The sequence below is a fragment of the Mastigoproctus giganteus genome, chromosome 3, assembly GCF_048544385.1.
Source record: "Mastigoproctus giganteus isolate SK-2022 chromosome 3, ASM4854438v1, whole genome shotgun sequence".
NCBI classification, from domain to species: domain Eukaryota; kingdom Metazoa; phylum Arthropoda; class Arachnida; order Uropygi; family Thelyphonidae; genus Mastigoproctus; species Mastigoproctus giganteus.
Genome location: NC_143577.1, coordinates 219,196,791 through 219,210,443, shown reverse-complemented (window position 1 = coordinate 219,210,443; position 13,653 = coordinate 219,196,791). Strand labels below are relative to the sequence as shown.

Below are 13,653 nucleotides of genomic sequence, written 5' to 3'. Positions count from 1 at the left end.
AAAATTAAATAAGCTACAACTTAAAAACAAAAAATATATCAATTTGCTTCTAATGATCAGGGACATAACTATTCTTGGGCTGCCTCTCTGCTACCCAGTAGTGAATCCTATTGAATCGATTTTGGCTAACGTAAAAATTGAATGGCTACAAAAAAACACCACTTTTAGATTTGACAATGTGAAAAAAAATTTGCAGAGATAGGGGAATAGGCTGCTTTCTGCCAAAAGTAGAAAAGGCAGAAATTAAATATTTTGAAAAGGACTATTCTACAAACAAAAATTGAAAAAATAGTAATTAATATTGGAGATTAATCATCAGAAACCATCAGTGAAGATGGATATGCTTTGCATTGTCCCTTATTTTTAATTTTTTTTTTTTTTTAAACTAATAGATTATAATTTTTTGTACAGACTTTTGAATGGAATTTGAAAAATTGTCACTTGACAATTCATTTTAGCAGCTGCTGACATAATTTTGTAAGTAGTAATAAGTATTATTTTATCTGAGGTATTTATTTTTATATTTCTTTTCAATAAGCATTGCCACCATTCGAGGTCATATGCCAATCTAGTTGAAACATCTAATAACAAAGTTCCTGTACTTATACACTATTCTACCAAACATCATAGGACGCTTGTGGTTATGAACAAAGCATGTATTTATTCAAATAAGTTAATAACATGTTGGTCCATTGCGGAAAACTTTCTACTAATTTTTGATGGAAAACCAATGGCCGTGGCAGACAGCAGTCATTTTGAGTTTACTCCACCCTGTTTTATATATGAGGGGGTTCAAAAAATATTTTAGTTTACCCAGAAGTTATTGTGATAGAAGGTTGAAACAAAAACCATGTATTAAACTTTTTTGACTTTGTCACCAAGCAAAATGGCACATTTTTGCCACCTCTCAGTACACTTCTGGCCATTTAAGGAAAAGAAATCCTGGAATCATACATAAGCTAGGGAGCGGGAGCTAAAAATGGTTCAGGATGAAAATGTTACTTAGTTGTTACAATTCAGTCTTACATGAAAATTTCCATGCAGTATAAACAGGCAGCTAGGAAAGCACATAGTGTCTTGTCTATGATTTATAGGACCTTTACTAGGGAGAAGAATGCCATTATTCCTCTACTAGACTATGGTTAGACTGCATTTAGAATATTATTCATGCCTGAAGACCACACCTAAAAAAAAAAACAGAAGTTCTGGAGACTGTTCAAAGAAGAGTGACCACTTTAGTGATGAGTGTAAATTGATAAACTATGAAGAATGGCTTAGGAGGTGTATTAAGCCCTGTCTGTCCTCCCTCACGGAGATGGAGAATAGACCATGGGCACATATATAAAATCTAAGAATAACAGAAGACTGAATCTCCTGGAGCTCACTTATGGGCAGTGGGTTTGTGAACACTGGAATAAATTGTCTTCTAGTTTAGTAGGGGTTACCTTGTTCAAATAGAAACAGTATGAATATTATGCTTTATTTTGTGTGTGTGTGTGCGTGCATTTTTAAAAACCCCAAATACAAGAGGTGTTAGAACCTATAGTACTTAGTACCATGCTTGGGTTGGAGGTGTTGAGATGAAGATATTTGTTGATGTTGGACTTGAACTTCTGTAGACTGTAATTTTAAGGATATAATTACGAAGGAAGGTTGTTCCTGAAAAATGGCAGTTGAATGAATAAATGAGGAAGATGAAAAGTTGGTTCTGTGAGTTTGAAGTTGGACAGTAAATGGATGTTGGCTGGTGGTAGCATGTGTTCAGACTGTTTTGAAAGAGAGAGCAGGAATTACAGAAGCCAATTCAGAACAGTGCCCATGGAAGTATCTGTAGAAAAGGCATGCAGCAGAAACAGTACATCTGTGAGACAGCGAGTGGAGAAACTGTTAGAGATGAGTCATTAATTATCCTAACTGTCCTCTTCTGAATGAAATCTAGAAGCCTTGGAGAGGTTTTCGGGACACCACTCCAGATGTGGGAACAATATTCCATGGTAGGGTGGATTTGCGATTTGTACAGAGTGAACAGCTGTTTGGAAGAAAAGTAACGCCAAGAGTGGAAGAGAAAACCAAGGATTTTAGATGCAGAGGAAGCAATATTTGTAATGTGCTTGTGCCAGGAGAGATTAGAAGTCAGGATAATCCCCAAAAGAGATATATCATTTTGCCTAGAAATCAGAGTGTCACCAAAGATAAGCATAGGAGCAGAAGAATCCTTTTTGCGAGATATAAGACAGGACTGAGTTTTAGAAGGGTTGAAATCAACTAAGTTGTCTTTTCCCCACTGGAGAATTACCTGAAGATCGGCATTTAAGGAATTGGTAGCAGATTTTCGAGAAGTTGAAGCTGATTGAGCAGGACGAGGTTTCTCAAAATGGAAAGTGGAATGCAATGTGCTATCATCGGCAAAACTATGGATAGGATTTCCAGTCAATGGAAGAAGGTCATTAATATACAAGAGGAAAAGAGTGGGGGAAAGAACTGAAACTTGGGGGACACCAGCATTAGTGGAGAAGTTAGGAGACAGAGAGCCATCTACCATTACCCTCAGTGAGCAGTCAGAGAGAAAACTGGATAACCAGTTACAAAAAACTGTTGGCAAACCATAAGATGGAAGCGTGTTTAGAAGACTTTTATGCCAAACACAATCTAAAGCCTCTGAGATGTCAAGAGCCACTACTTGTGTTTCACCAAACTTTTCCATTGACTTGAATTTGTCCATAAATGGGTAACATAAGCCAGAATATCACCAGTGGATCGACACTGATAGAATCCATACTGATGATTGTTGATCAGCCAGAAGGTTTCTAGGTAGTTTAAGAGTTGGCAGTTAATTGATTTCTCCATTACTTTAGAAAGAGTAGAAGTAATTGCAATGGGATGATAATTGGATGGGAGGATTTCTCCATTACTTTAGAAAGAGTAGAAGTAATTGCAATGGGATGATAATTGGATGGGAGGGATTTGTCACCCTTTTTTTAGGAACTGGCTGGATATCAGCAAATTTCCAAGCAGAAGGAAAAACACTTTTGGAATAAGAAAGTGAAAAAAGGCGGCAAAGAACAGGAGTAAGTTCAGGAGAACAGGTTTTGAGAACAAGTTGAGAAATACCATCAGGACCTGTTGCTTTCTGAGCATCAAGTTTCATCAAAATCCTTCTGACATCCTTTTGACAGAAGATCACAGGAGGCATTGAATGAGCGTGTTGGTAATGGTTGGGGGGTGTTTTACCAAGATCATTAATACATGAGTTTGAAGTAAAATGAGATGCTAGCAGGTCAGTTTTATCCTTGGCTGAAGTGACAACAGATGTGGGCAAAAATTGCAGCCAATAGCTTTGGCAAGAGACCAGAATGCTCGGCTACCATTAGGGCAAGAAGCAAGTTTTCTACTCTTAGCCTGTTCAAAATCTAGTTAGGACTGTTTAATAACTGCTTTACAATTATTGCGAGCAAAAAATGAAACTGAAGAATTGGAAACAAGTCAGATACAACATTCTTCTCTTGAACAGCCTTAGCACATTTATTGGAAAACCAAAGTTTAGATAAAGGACGAGATTTTAAAGTGGAGTGTAGAATAAAGGATTCCATTCCTACAAGAATAATTTACTGACATGATCTGAACATCGTTGACATCAGAAGATGACAGATGACAGACGTTTCAGATGACATCAAAACTTCGATGTCATCTGAAACGTTGACATCAGAAGTTTTGAAACAGTAATCCGAACAAGGAAAAGAAGAAAAGAAATCTCTCAGGACATCCCATTTTGCATTCTTGTAATGCCAAACAATATGAGGTTGGGATTAGCCATGAGATAGAGGCTCCATTTGAGAAGAGACAATCACCAAGTTGCGATCTGAGATGTCTAAAAGACCACTCACTTCGACTGTGTACTTAGAAGGGTTATTTGTGTGAAAAAGATCAAGCGTGTTGGCTGTATAGTTAGGATTGTCTGGTATTCTGGTAGGTAAATGAACAATCTGTGCGAGGTCATTAGTAATTGCAAAAGCCTCGCCATCTGAACCAGCTGGTTCGGTGCGACCAGAAAACGGAAGTCAGCTGGTGTTGTGAACATTAAAATCACCAAAAATTACCTTACTGTTAGGAAAGTTGGACTAGAGAAAGTCAAGTTGCAAAGAGATGAAGTCTCTTGACGTCTCCAGTGAGATTAGTGGAGTTGAGAGAATGGTAGAGACGACAGATGAATTTGACAGAATGAGATAGAGAGATTTTAAGCCAGAGATGATCGAAAAGAGGAGATTCCAAATTACCAAGTCTCTTACAGGGAATATCGGAACAGACATATCACAAGTACCACCTTTGAGGCGAAAAGAATCATACAGCGAATAATTTGAGCAACTGAGATGAGCAGTAGTTGAATCAACTGATAACCGAGATTCTGTCAGAAATAGTATGTGGGGTTTGGCAGACTGCAAATGGAAATGGACATCATTGAGATTAGGTTGGTTGTTTGTTTTGTTGTTTATTGGCACATTGACAACGGAGATCATAGTGCGCCAGTTCATTTGTTATATTATGTCTTTTCATTGAGATTAGAACTGAGACCAAGTAAATTTGTGAATGAACTAGAAAGTGTTTGGGAGGTTTAGATATTTTTGCAGATAAGCTTACTCTATTAGTTTGACAATTCATGGTGTATTCAATAGTAAGAAAAAGTGTGGAGGGACATGCTGTATGAAGTAATGAAATTTTTGGACATGGCATACACATGGTAAGAATATACCCAGATCCTGAACATAATGTGGCCTCGGCAATGCACCCCATATACACACAACTCAGACTCCCTCCAGTTACTATTTGGCAGAGTAGAGGTAGCAAGATTATACACTAGCTGATCCGAAAGCCTCCTCTCTAAGAGGCTTCCGGATCAGCCAGTGTATACTAATAGGTTTGGTCTAGGAGTATAGGCTAGGAGTTACCAATAGGTTCGGTCTGGCATACTAACTAGTGGCCGGCCTGCGAACACCGTTTTAGAGCTGTACCCTTGAAATGTAAGGAAGATTGGATCTTGCGATGATGTCCATCATAACCTCAAAAGTCATCAGTCATACTGCATGATGGAAGAGATGGAAAGGGTTGACAGGAACTTAGCTCTGGAGACTAAACATGGGTTACATCACTTCAAGCCTCCAATAAGCAAAGTGGTGGTATTTCACCGGTTGATGAGAGTAACCTACCACCTGGTATTGCCTGGTAACCCACAGGGGCGGCATTCCTCCATGTGGTGTGGGCACCGCACCTCGACCCCTGCTTATGTTGGTTCAAACCTGGGTGGTCACCCACAGTGTGCTTTCGCATAGGGGTTATACCCAGGATTACTAACAGTCCCACTATCGTGAAGGTGCAAGCAGAAGGTTTGGCTGTCACAGACCATTCTGCCTTTGCTGAAATTGGGTCCACTTGACTTGAGTGTCACCCGAATATCAGTTCCATCAGTGTTTTAGACTCGCAGGTAGCAAGTACAGCTTGTCTGGCATATTTGAGAGGATGTCTGTGACAACCTCAAGGACCAACCTGTGTATGTGTGTTATTTACTGCAGAAAAGGTTTATTTCCTTGCATAAATTGCCCAAGATTTCCTCATGCATGGCGATTTTATTTATTTTATATATTGGTAATAGTTGACAATAATTTGTTTTTTATCATTATAGTTCTGAAATTTTTGATTTAAACTTTTTTCACATTTAAATAGAAAACAAATTCAAATTTTATAGGTCCACCAGAAAGCATGAGGGAACATGTGGTAGCAGCTTCTAAAGCTATGAGAGTAGGAAATTGGCGACTCTGTAAATCTTATATTATCAATGAAAAGATGAATGCTAAGGTAAGAATAACCTGTTGTTTTAAAAGTTATTCTTGTCTGTAATTTCTAGAAATTATTCCTTGGTAAACATTTGAACAGTGAAATTCCTTATGATATTTGTTGAACAAGTATCGTAAGGAATAATATCATATGGATATTTTAAGTGGGTGGCCTGGGTAACTACCAAATATAATTTTACCTTGTAACCTACATGATACCCTCTAATCGATAATTAGACTGCTTTATGTAATGGATAATTATTTCTGTTTCTACTAAAAAATAAGTCTTTCCTCCCCCTCTTTCCTTTCTTTCACCAATGCACCCTACAACTGGTTATATCTATATGAGTGCGCAAGGCTACCTCTCTGTATTATAGTTGACCTGCTGCCACAGGCTTCAGTAATTTGACAGAATCTCTTTGCCTCAAAAGTTACTTGCTTGTCTGCATGATTTTATAGCTTTTAATTTAAAATTTGTTTTTAATATTTAATGCAGTCTATATATATATATATATTTTTTTTAATTATATACACTCTGGAACTCTCTTTAACGAACTTCCATATAGTGGATTTTTCTATGGAGCAAACTTTCTTGATTTCCCTCTGGCCATTACATTGAAAATAGTTTCCGTATAACAAAGAAAATTTCCATATAACAAACCGATTTCGAGATACCTGGGTACACATTGTTTGCACTGCTGGCCTTCAGGCAATAAAGCTGATGCAGTAGAAAGCACAAATTAAGAACTAAAGGGACTATGTATAAATATAGTGCAAATGCATCAGGAATACATAGCTATATCTGAATAAATCAGATTATTAATAAAACGGCATCGTTTTAAGTTATATCTCATATTGTGAATACCTTCACAACGAGTTGCCATGATATTGCACTACTTCGAATAAGTAACGCTTCACCTAAGGAGAAGACTAATGTTACTTATTCTCAGATGGATACCACCACCCAGACGGCACCGTTTCAGGGCTATTTGGCCCTTCTTCGGTGGGTGCGTAGGTACCCGAGTGATGCAATGATGGCAAAACAGTTATGAAGTATAACTCCAGAATATGAGAGATGCCTGATGGTGTATCATATATTTAGACTCAAGCGTTTAGGGCATAAGCCTCAAGCTATGAAGGAGTCTAGACTATGTATAAATATAGTGCAAATGCATCAGGAATACATAGCTACCTGGATATAGGTAGCTATGTATTCCTGATGCATTTGCACTATATTTATACATAGTCTAGACTCCTTCATAGCTTGAGGCTTATGCCCTAAACGCTTGAGTCTAAATATATGATACACCATCAGGCATCTCTCATATTCTGGAGTTATACTTCATAACTGTTTTGCCATCATTGCATCACTCGGGTACCTACGCACCCACCGAAGAAGGGCCAAATAGCCCTGAAACGGTGCCGTCTGGGTGGTGGTATCCATCTGAGAATAAGTAACATTAGTCTTCTCCTTAGGTGAAGCGTTACTTATTCGAAGTAGTGCAATATCATGGCAACTCGTTGTGAAGGTATTCACAATATGAGATATAACTTAAAACGATGCCGTTTTATTAATAATCTGATTTATTCAGATATAGCTATGTATTCCTGATGCATTTGCACTATATTTATACATAGTCTAGACTCCTTCATAGCTTGAGGCTTATGCCCTAAACGCTTGAGAACTAAAGGGATTAATTCCGCCAATTAAGAGCTAAAACATTCTACAATTTAGTGGTGCCCATAAAACCTTGCAGGATAAAACTTGGCCAACCATGGCACAGGATAGAAAAAGGGGGGAGGGTTTTGCCCAGAAGTGGGACAGCAATGGCTAAGAAGTAAAACCTATACAGCTGCCACTACTGTACCAAGAAGTTGCACTGGTCAACTGCTATCTGTGTGTCCACAGCCATTGGCAAAGATTAAGGCATATTCCTGACGCGAACATTGGCTCTGGTTAACCTGTTTTCTACTGTTACCCTATTAGAGAATTAGGAGAGAGTGATTTTCCTTTATCCTGTAAATTAATCCGTTAGTTCGCAGAAATGAGTCATCCATATGTTCACTAAATTTCGCCTGTTTCTGTTTACATAGTTTGTACAAGTGGTCCCTAAATCAGTTTTGTTTTAGCTGCTGTGCAAGTAACCTTACAGGTCTAAGAGGAAATCCTTTGAGTGTAGTGTGAAAAAGTGGAATTACTTAATAGCAAAGATTGGGGCATAAAAAAAAAAAGAAATTGCTTTAAAATTTGGCATCCCTGCCAGTAGTGTGTCAACCATTCTGTAAAACCGTGTTTCGATTTTCAAATTGTTTGAGGAAACAGGACCCAGTTGGAAGCGTGCGAAATTATGCCTTTGTGAAGATGTAGATGAAGCAGTTTTTAAGTGGATGAAGTTGATTCGAGACCAAAACATACCAATATCAGCACCATTAATAAAAGAAAAGGCTATGGAGTATGCATCTTTTCTGGAGCATAAAATATTCCGATCCAGTTCTGGTTGGCTGGACAAATTTAAAACGTGCCATGGCTTACTCAAAAAAGTTATTTCTGGTGAAAGTGGAGTTGTAATCAAAGAAAACTGTACTCATTGGAAAGGAACAGTTTTGAAAAAAAATTATGGAGGACTACAAGCCCAAAGACATATTCAGCGTTGATGAAACAAGTCTATTTTTTAAATGTTTGCTGAACAAAATGCTGACTTTTGAAGGTGATAAATGTTTGGTTGGTAAAAATAGTAAGGAGAGAATTACAGTCTTGGTTGGTGCAAATATAGCCGGTAATGAAAAACCAAAGGTTTTGGTAATAGGCAAAGTAAACAACCCTGATGTTATAAAGGAGTAAAGTCGTTAGAGTTGAACTATAAGTACAACAAAAAATCTTCGATGACAAGTGAAATTTTTAAGCATGGATTTTGAATTTCTATAGAAAGATGATGACAGAACACAGAAAAATTGCGTTGATTGTCGACAGTTGCCCTGCCCACCCTTTACTTGGTAATTTCAAAACTTACAAGTGTGAAGCTTGTTTTCTTCCCTCCGAATACCTCATCTAAACTGCAGCCAGTGGGCCAAGGATTTGAAAATGCACTACTGAGGATGCATACTGAAAAAAAATTATACTAAAAATAGAAACTAACCAATCAACCTATAGATTCTGTTATAGATTTGTGGATGTGCATATATGAGAGTTGACAAAAGTGTGGAGTCAAGATGTAATGGAAACAATGATTAAGAATTGTTTTGCAAAAGCAGGTTTTGCTAAAATGCTAATTAACAGCATGAGAGGGATGAACTACTACAAGACATTGAACGATCTTGGGAAGGGTTTGAAGCGAGGTTTGATTGTTCTTTACGAATTTTTAGTAGTTGATAATGATGTCTTAGTAGCTGAATATTCGAGTGACTCTAACATTTTGGAGCATGTTTAAAGAACTAGTGACAATAATGACGATAAGTTGGATGAAAATGAAGGCAATATTAAACCTTCCAAACGAAATGTTGGCAACATTGGAAACATTGCGTCGAGGCCTTCAGTGGGAAGAAACTGTGACAGAAAATATATTTGAGTGTTTAAACAAATGCAAACATTTTTAAGAACAATTTACAGTAGAATCCAGTGTACAACAAAAAATAACCAGATATTTTACGACATAATTCTTAAGTCTAATATATTGTGCACATTGTGTAAGTAGTCATTTCTTTATATGTATGTATTAATAAATTAATTGTTCTAAAATGTTAGAAAATTTATTCATTCCCACTTATTTCCGATTTATTTTTCATCTTTTACTATATTTCTGAATTGAATTACAGTATTTTTTATTGTTGAAAACGTCATATTTCTTTATAATGAAATTTCTGTTTAACGAATTTTTTCAAGGGAATGATCAATTTCATTATATAGAGGTCTGACTCTCTTTGTTTTAATTAACTTTTTACGTTTATCAGTTGTCGCAGTATTATTTTAGTATGTTTAACCCCAGTGCTCGAAGCCTTTTCTCTATTTTTTTTGTTTTATTATGTGTTAGAGGGAGAACTATATAACAAATATAATAAAGCATATTTTGAATTGATAAGCGTAAAAAACTCAGATAAGGAAGAGAATTTTTCAAGCTTTATAAAAAATATTTGTGCTCCCATCTGAATACTCAAATAATGGTTTTATTCATATACTCTCTTATGTTGGAAAAATTTTTAAATAATAATGCTATTATCCCAGTCAAAGTCCATGTAAAAACCTTTGTCCACATACGACTACATTTCATTTCCCATTTATCATTTTGCATTCTGAGACAAAGTTTATGGCTATCATATGGATGTTTTAATTAGATGGCTTGGCGAGTTCAAATATTATCAGTTAGAATTCATATTCCAATAGTTTAAATATAAACAAACATTCGTGAGACATGCACTTCATAGCCAGGCCAGAAGTGACATTTTTCACATTTAGCACTCTTAACATATGAAACATCTATAAAAAAAAAAAAAAAAAAAGTTGATAGCCCCCCCCATATCAATTTTTAGGTGTTTGCACATGTACACTTGTGAACCAAAGCATTGTGGACACCTCTGTCTCCATGAGTGGATGCATCCCACAGCACCTAGGAGTGACGTCACTGACTGGCTCAGTAGTGCCTGTCAGTTCATCAAGCTCCACACAATGGAGAAGGGAAAAGAACTGATGGAATTTGAATAGGAAATAATTTGCAGCCCTAGGAAGGTAGGGCCCACATCTCGGCAATTGCAAGCATTATTGGCTGTTCAAGGACCATCCTAGTGAAGGTGTGGCAGAAATGGGCTGAAGAGGGACATACAACCACCCAATGTGCTGAGATGGGAAGACCATCACTAGTTGACAGTCCAGGTGAACAACGATTGGCATTTGCTGTCCTGGACAACAGGCAGCTCACAATCCCTCAATTAACTGCAGACTACAACGAGGGTGCATAGCGAAATGTTTCTGAGCCCACCATCCAGCAGTCACTCTTGCAGTTAACAACCCTACAGAGTAGATGACCTGTTCTTGTGCTGATCTTGACCAACCGCCACAATTTGTTGGAAAATGTTATTGAATGCATTGTAACTACGTTCTTCATTATCTTATATTTCAGTACTTCCATTAACATTGTCAACCTTGGGCCAAATTTTCTCCAGGATTTAGTAAACTTTGAATGAAATTCCATTCTAGTGCTATATTGACAAAAGTGTGGAGTCGAGATGTAATGGAAACAATGATTAAGAATTGTTTCGCAAAAGCAGGTTTTGCTAAAACGCTAATTAACAGCTTGAGAGGGATGAACTACTACAAGACATTGAACGATCTTGGGAAGGGTTTGAAGCAAGGTTTGATTGTTCTTTACGAATTTTTAGGAGTTGATCTGTAATATCCCCAACTTTAATGATGAAAGAGGTTGTTTTTACATGAGTACTGCCCATGCATAAACATTTAGATTAAACTTTAATGATGACATGAGACCTATATATATCTTCTGTTTCGCCGAAAGGAAACTCAAAAACTTTTGCTCGTAATCTTTTTTTTTTTTTTTTAGACATTCTAGAATGTCCTTGATTGTAGGATGGATCAAGGATGTTACATTTGGTGGTACATTTCATAACTGGTCTTTATGTTCACCACAATTAGGATGTGAAGGCATGTTATCCAAAAAGAGAACAGCCAAAAGTTCTAGGATTAATTGATTTACCAACAAAAAGCAACAATTCCAGTTGCATTACTGCAGCAGCTACTGTGATTCCCTCTTTGAATTTTTTATAACCTGTTGCTACAGGCTGTGGCTTTTTTGCTATTAATTTTGTAAATAATATCTTGTAATTTAGATATGTTTTGTCCATATTGTAGATTCCTTCTCCAATCCGTTTTTCTTTATTAATAAATGATATTAAATCTGTAAATTTTTGAGTATTAGCAGTGATGGTCTCTCCCCACTAGTACTCAATTTGTGCATTTCTGTGACATTTTTTCCCAGTGTCTCAGCCATCCATCCATCACTTGCTGTTAAACTTTCTGAACCATCATTCTTTTGATGGAAGACCAATGCCTTTTCTTTAATGCTGCTTTTATCAGTCTGCTAATTGGAGTCCTTTGGTTTCTTTAAAGTGGAGCGATAGTTTAACTACCATCAGGAAACAAACCAAGTGAAAAATCCTTATAGATTTTTTATAATTTTTTCCAGTCTTTTACAGTTGTCTTGCCCACACCTAATTCAGCAGCATGTTTTTTTAGAGACTCACCTTTACTAGAGTTTTTTCTAGAGCATCTAACTTAGTTTCAGAGAAATTCTTATTGCAATTACAATAACAAATAATTTTACTGCTGCAAACATGGTTTGGAACAAACATGCAATTGACCTCTTGGGAAGCATACAACTTCCCAAGTAGACATGGTTGACCACATTAGCTTACTACCTGCAAGTTTGCTGTACTAGTGCCCATGGGCATCAGGGCATATGTTTTAAAGAGAGATGGGGGAGAGGAAACATTAAGAGGGATTCTACCGTGTTGTGTTCTGAAGTTGACCATGTCATTTCTCTGAGGTTCTGCAAGACCAGAATGTTAAATTTTCTTTAATGTTTCTTTAATTATGAGACCACATTGAAATTAATACATTACTGCCACTCAAAAGAGGAAGTGCTGTACTCTTGATGTTGTGCTTTGCAGCAGTTAAGCCACCTGTTGTGTTTTGGCAATAATGCTATTACTCGTAATTGTTAAGCAATAAATCGACAATGTAATCATACCATTGTTAATGATGTGGTATTTTTGTAGTATACACAGATCACATATCTTATGATATTATAGGGTGGTTATAAAGTCCTTGTGCAACTTTAAACTTTAACTTTGGATGTACACATGATAGAAGCACGCTGTAAATGGCATATATGAAAACTGAAATCTTAAAAGTTTTAAAGCAATACAGTTTGATTTTTTAACCTTTAATATTACCGCCATCATTTTTGACACTTTTTTAAACTGATTTTCCAGCTCATTGAAAACATTCCTCAGTTGCTTCTCAGTAATTTCATGAATTGCATTTGTGATCCTGACCTTAAGTTCATCCAAAAAACATGGTTTTGTTGAGTACACAACAGTTTTAACACAGCCCCATAAAAAATAGTCCAGTTGGGTCAGATCAGGCAAATGAGGTGGCCAAGCAATTGGTCCAGCTTTACCAATCCACTTGTCTGTCAAGACGTCATTCAAAAACTGTCGCACATTCATAGCATAGTGGCAAGGTGAAAGCCATCTTGCTGAAAGAAGGTGCTGTCTGGAAGATTTAACTGTCATAGTTCACCAGGGATGAAGAAATTCTGCAGCATTTTAAGATAACATTCACCATTGACTGTCGCTTCTTTAAAAAAGAAAGGACCAATAATGCATGACTTCCTGAGTGCACACCAGACATTGATTTTTGGGGAGTCTCTTTCATGTTGCCGAACTTCTTGAGGTTTCTCTCTTCCCCAAATGCTGCCATTGTGGCAGTTGACTTTGCAACTAATGTGGAAAGTAGCCTCATCAGAAAATGTCAACTCTTCAAGAAAGTCGTGACAACTGTCCATTTTGGATTTCATCTGTTGACAGAAATCTAATCAGAATTTTGCACACTTTCTATTGTGGAATGTTTAGTTCAGCAAATGCATGCTGCACAGTGGACTCCTTTCAAATGCTTCCTAGACTATGGCCACAGTCTCTTCGCTGATTTGTGGCCTCCTGGATTGTGGTTTGTATTTCACGGGGCCCAGTTTCTCTAAACCTTTTCATCCAACTGTTAATTGAGTTCCTATGTGGTACATCTTTCCTGTAATGAGTAGTG

General features: G+C 37.0%; 1 protein-coding gene across 1 annotated transcript in view; it reads left to right on the top strand.

Moving 5' to 3' along the window:
- The window catches only part of eIF3c (eukaryotic translation initiation factor 3 subunit c), a 210,768-nt gene that overhangs the window by 151,809 nt on the left and 45,306 nt on the right, over positions 1-13,653 (top strand). The window contains exon 17 of the mRNA XM_090369631.1: positions 5,738-5,847. Coding sequence (XP_090225757.1) covers positions 5,738-5,847 — 110 coding nt within the window. The remainder of the gene's footprint in view (positions 1-5,737; positions 5,848-13,653) is intronic.